The sequence below is a fragment of the Terrapene carolina genome, unplaced genomic scaffold (assembly GCF_002925995.2).
Source record: "Terrapene carolina triunguis isolate 2854851 unplaced genomic scaffold, T_m_triunguis-2.0 Scaffold122, whole genome shotgun sequence".
Taxonomy (NCBI): Eukaryota; Metazoa; Chordata; order Testudines; family Emydidae; genus Terrapene; species Terrapene triunguis.
In genome coordinates, this window is record NW_020664473.1 from 2,202,733 (window position 1) to 2,208,732 (window position 6,000).

Sequence of the window (6,000 nt, forward strand, 5' to 3'; positions counted from 1 at the left end):
GAGAGTAGCCTTGGGAAGCACTGGGACTATGAGACAACTCCTAGAGTTTCTCTTTTGCCTCCCCCTCTCTCCCAAGGTGGGGGTGAGGGGGCAGGAAGGGGGTGTAGTCGAAAGAGGACCTGAGACATAAGCCCTTGTTTCAGAGGCCTCGTCTGAGGCCTGAGGCCTGAGGCCCGAGCTAAAGTAATGGTCAAAACTTGCTAATATAAAGCAATTGTGAACAAGAGGCAGGGCCTGCTCACAGAATATGGAAAGAACAGGGCTGATATTGCAGAAATACACATTCCTAAGTATTTCTAGGCATAAGAATACATAGACAAATACATTCCAGAAAGGTGGTACCAGAACACCTCGATACCAAACACATTCCCCAAAGATAACAGGAACACACTGACCCATCCTAAAGATAAGGTCAGTATGACAGCATGATGAATAGAGATGTTTTGCTTGAACCAACATGTACAAGGTAATGGGTGGGACCCAAATACGTCAAAGGGTGGCACCCAGATACGTCAGAGGTGGCATCTCGCTATGTCAGAGGGACAATACATAACTTGTTTGTACTGGGGTATAAAGAGGTATCTCTGAGAGGGTGTTGGGGTCTGGCCGAGGGGAGAATGGAAAGTCCCGCCATTCACTGAGTCAGTCTATTGTCAGGGGCATACATGCCTTGAATGTATTTGTAGCAAGTATAGGGCATTAATACCGTCCTTTGTTGGCAATAAACCTGGCCAAGTTCCTTCACTGAAAACCAAGTCTGTGGATTTATTGGGCAGTTAAATCAAAGTCTGCTATCTCCGCTATCTACGTAGAGCTGGGACAGCACGCTGAAAGAACACACACACAGCCAAACATCTGACCCCAGGGGGCTGGAGTAGAAATTTGTTATTGGGGTTAAAAAACAACAAATTCTGAAACCTCTCCATTCCAGCTCATCTTTTGCTGGATTGAATGACACTAGGGACCCAGAAACAAAGCTCCATTCCTCCCCAGCCACTGGATCCAGGGTGGGGAGTAAGTAGGCATGCAGTACTCACTTCCCTTTGTGTCTCGGACCCAGGGTATGAGTAACCAACATAGGGATTTATGTGATTGAAGGCATATAGTCCAAATCAGAGTCTAGCTCTACACTTGCAGGTTTATGCTTGCTTTTCCCTGCCAATGCAACGGGAAGTGCGTGGATTTTTTTCAGACACACGCTTCCTAATGAGACAGTCTAATGTGTGAACTGCAGTGAGTTCATAAACCCAGAGAATCTTGCTCACCAGAATCCGAATAGCCTGCAAATAGTTTGCCGCAGCTCTAGAACAAACACATTCGAAGAGTGCAAATTACTGCATGCATGTAAATAATTTCTTTCATGCCTCATTGCAAATGTAGCATTTATATATTCTTTTCTTGTAAGTTCCTAAGCTCTGTTTGTGTGAAAACATGACTATAAGGGAAGAAGGGATTGTTTTTTGTTTTGTTTTTTAACATGCGGGCTGGTTTAAATTCACAAACACCGGGGAAGCCTTCATTTCCAATTTTCTTTTCACAGGATTAATGAAAACTGAACACTGCAAATAGTCAAATTTTTCCCTTTAAATGTACAACCATGTTTAAGGGAAGCCAAGAATTATAATCATGTTCTAATCCATACTGACACAGTATAGAACTGTGGCCAATTGTGATTATTTCATACAAGATTTTTCAAACATATGGTAGAAAAGGAATTCAAAATTGATCTCCTAAAACTGCAAGAAGACTCTTAATGAGGAAAAGTCAATATACACATCTTGTCAATTGTTCTGAGAAAGGATCATTGCAAGATGGGACGGCTGGTATTTCCTATCACTGGGATGATATGCACACCAGTTTTATGTTCTTCTTTTGCTCCTCGCTGAACCATCCTAAATTCAATCAAGGCAGCTTCAATTTTTGTGTGTGGCTTTTTATTTCTTAAAAATTTATCACCTTTATTTTTATTATCTGAAATCCAAACAGTCTGCATGGTTATTGGCTTTATTTTGCAGTTTCATAGATGACCTAGGGTGACAGTTCTGAATGTCTTTGAGGAGACCCTAATGGAGACTACAGAAGAGCAGGTCTGTTCAGCGTGGCAAAGGTTGTCCATGGACACTGCTCCATCTCCCTATAGCTGCTCTGGGAGCCACATTACTCTTTTTACAAAAGCATAAATAAAACAAAATAACTTGTTTTAATCACAAACCCCAAATTAGCAAACACTTTGAAAGTGTAGTAAGTTTAAGGAATGTTAATTAAATGGTTGTGTCTTCTTTAGATAAATGGAGTCAGTGAGATAATTGTGAAAATATACTTAAAAGAAATGGGTTTAGGTAACTTTGAAATAATATTTTTTATTTGCTTTCCTCAGGCTTCAGTGATCAAAGAATGGTCTCCTATATAAGCAAGCTGTGAGATGTCATTTAGTGGCCATTAATAGTGAAATTAATTGACAGCATTTGTTACAGATGTCTGTATTTGAAGGAGAAAGAACAGCTTTTTAGTCCACCAGGTAGCGACAAGAGTTTATTCAGTAGGTTCCATTCCTTTTCAGGCAGAAATTAATTTTGTGAAATCACATACAGTAAGATAAGTCTTTGTCTCATTTTAGTTCACTAAAAAAATACTCAAGAGTCTTTATTCAGCGACAGTGCATTGTCTTCTGTAATACAATTAGTGACACACTCAGAATAGGAAAATTTCCATCTATGACAGTTGGTATAATCAAGAAACAGAGCCTATTGTAGTCAGTGTTTGCTTTGAGATGGACTCCAATTGCTTAGGAAGTTGGCATACACCTTGAAAGCATATTATTTTGAGAAAAATTATAACACTACATAATAAAGCCTTATGATGTTTTGAAGTCATATTTCAAGGCATTATATGTAGCCATAGGGTAGCCAATTGTACCAACATACAAACTATATTCAAATAGTACTCACTGCTGGGCAATCATTAACATTTATTCCAGGGCTGGGTTTTTTTAGGCTTTTCAGTGTGTTGCCTCTGTCCTTTCAGCACAAGAAAATGTTATCTTGTAATGTAATATCTATCTATATCTATATATCTATATCTAGATAGATATATTAGGATAGAGTAACTGTGCCAGAAAGTGATGTTTTAAAAATAAGAACACAAATAATTAATGAATAAATTGTGGGTAATGCCAAGCAAAAAAGGCTTTTGTTTTGTGCATGTCTGTCTGTCTGTCTGTCTTCATAAACCAATTGCAGATGCCCTGAGCTGGTTGCTGTTTTCCATTCAGGTTGTCAGAATTTGTTGCCATCATCTTACCAATATTTATAATCTGCGTGGCATTACCCTTAATTCAGTGTTTTTAAAATGAGTCTCACATCTTGTCTGCACATTGTTAAAGAAGGCTTTAGGGTCTAGTGTCAGTTTGTATACCTCTAGCAAAAGGTTTGCCAACAATTACTGCACTTTTCTAAAATGCTGGTTTGAGGGGAGGCCTGATAAATCTAGCATTATGAATGCATTCTCATACTAGTGCTTTTAATAATACTTTAGTTAACATTTATATCATACTGACAGCATTTTTAGCCATGCATAATTATTTAAAAAGCAGCTTTTAAGAGCCAGCCTGGTTGCCTAATGACAGTGTTCTACTCTGCTCAGTGGAATATCTAGGTTCAATTCACCATCCTTTTTTCTTGCTTTTGGAACCAGCTGAGGCTGGAAGTGTCATGGCTATGCTGCCCTCAGCCTCTGGGGTATAAAGTACTGGTATAATTATAGGGAATTCTGCAATTATCAAGGTGACCTCACCTTTATCTAGGACATAATTGGTATGTTTTAAAAGGTGATCGCTTTGTACATAAGCACAGACACTCCCAGGTATGTTAACCTACCTCTTCTCATTCAGGAAGTTACAATAGGTAAATAAATAAAATCATCTATAATATAGTATATATTATGTATACCATGGATAGGTGTTCAACTCCAAAATGTCACATAAATGATCTATTACTAGTGCTATTGATATATGCCAAGCAATGTTGAGGAGGTAGAAAGTGCCAAACAAATAACAGTTGCTACCCAGAAGACTTTACACAAGTTAATACAATGCAGATCAAAACTGAATAGTGCAGAGTAGAGTCTGGTCTGTCAGCTTGAATGCTTCATGAAATAGTGGTGGGTATTTAGAGGATAGAGCCCTTACTTAACAGATTTAAAAATTTTATTAAAGCTAATGTTATTACTTGGGAGACTGTTCCAACCATAAAGGGCAGCTTGAAAGAAGTGGGAGTGGGTGAAAGAGGAAAAGTGAGCAGATAAGAGAGAGGTTTGGCTGGAGCGTACAGAGCAGCGGGGGCATGGAAATTGATTTGAGAAGAGAGGGCAGAGCTAGATAGTACCTTGAAAGGGAGAAAAGTAGCAGGGACTTAATGTGAAAGGAGGGCAGAAACAGTGAAGGGAGTGGAGATGTGGGGAGACAGTTTGTGATACAGGCTGTAGTGAGATATTTTGCAACCCTGCTGAGAATCTGGCCCTATAATTTTAAAGTAGCCTTTTTTCCATGCACAGATTAGTTTATTAGTGAAATATTTTGCAAGCAGAATATTTCCTGTAATTCTCATACTAGAGAGAGATGCTTTCTTAAATGGATCTGCCGCCAAGCATCAATATTCTATTATCACAATGCGCCTATTACTTCAAAACATTTAAGGACACTTTGCAGTAAAATAAATGTAATAAGACAAATTTGTTTTTAAGGGTTAAACTGAGCTTTTCAGGTTTTTTATTTTAAAAGCCTGTTTAATCAAATTGATAGGCATGAAAAAGAAATTGGCTGCAGGATCTATACCCAGGATCTAAAAAGAAAACACAATTGCTTTTCAGTGATCATGAGGCATTGGTATTGTACATTTGACAGACATCTACTTTGCCTGCACAAGTGAGTGCTATTGGACTGATACATGGCTGTAGCAGGTAGATCAGAGTGAAAAATTGCAGTGTGCAAACTCAATAATAACCTCTCCCTTGTTTCATCATCTACCTACAGCAAATCCTACCAGAGCAGGAGGAAGAGAATACCCAGGCTCAGCTGAAGTGATTCGAGAATCCAGCAGCACAACAGGCATGGTGGTTGGAATCGTTGCAGCAGCGGCACTGTGTATCCTAATCCTTCTTTATGCCATGTACAAGTACAGAAACAGAGATGAAGGCTCGTACCATGTAGATGAGAGTCGAAACTACATCAGTAACTCAGCACAGTCCAATGGGGCTGTGATTAAGGAAAAACAGCCCAACAGTGCTAAAAGTTCCAACAAGAACAAGAAAAATAAGGATAAGGAATACTATGTCTGATCCCAACATCTAAGAGAACACTTGTATAGAAATAGTCTTCATTTTATCTGAGACATAATACAAACTTATTTACTTTACTTTTTATGAAGCACATAAAAAAAAGAAGACAGGGAACGCAATCAGAAAGGAAAGACTGTTTTAAAAACAAGCATTTCATGCTCTTGTTTTTCAGAAACAGGAGCCAATAAATTTCTAAATATCCACAGTGTTTTCATTTACTCTTCCTGTCTTTATGTTGCTGGAACATTTCTGAAAGACAATGATGATACCACGCATTCATAAAGCAACGAGTATTACTACAACATCAAGGCACAATATGAAACAAACTAAATAAAAAAACAAAACTCAGACACACACACACACACACAGAAAAAAAAAGAAGCTACCTATGATTCTGGATTTAGCCAAAGTGCTAGCGCTTTCTTGAGAAGTAAGTTAGTCTTATTGCCAGAGAAGACTGTCATTATATATGGTGACTCAACAAGCAAACATAAAAAGTTTGCCACCTGGTGCAGTGAAACTGATTGGAAACTTGCATTTGAAATGAAGTGCTGGCTTTTCTGAAGACTTATGTAAAAACATTTTCAAAAAGCCCCTTTCTGGTTGTGAGGAAATAGTATGGAGGCCTTATTTTCAAAACAAAACAAAAAATGTGGAATATAAGGC

At 38.4% G+C, this 6,000-nt stretch overlaps 1 protein-coding gene across 20 annotated transcripts in view; it reads left to right on the forward strand.

Annotated features, from left to right (window-relative positions):
* LOC113406698 (neurexin-1) overlaps positions 1 to 5,687 on the forward strand; it is a 1,188,348-nt gene extending 1,182,661 nt beyond the window's left edge. For all 20 annotated transcript variants that reach the window (XM_029911749.1, XM_026652587.1, XM_026652589.1 and 17 more), the window contains one exon: positions 5,030 to 5,687. In XM_029911749.1, the coding sequence (XP_029767609.1) occupies positions 5,030 to 5,334 (305 nt within the window). In that variant the 3' untranslated portion in view covers positions 5,335 to 5,687. The remainder of the gene's footprint in view (positions 1 to 5,029) is intronic.
* The last annotated feature ends 313 nt before the right edge of the window (positions 5,688 to 6,000 follow it).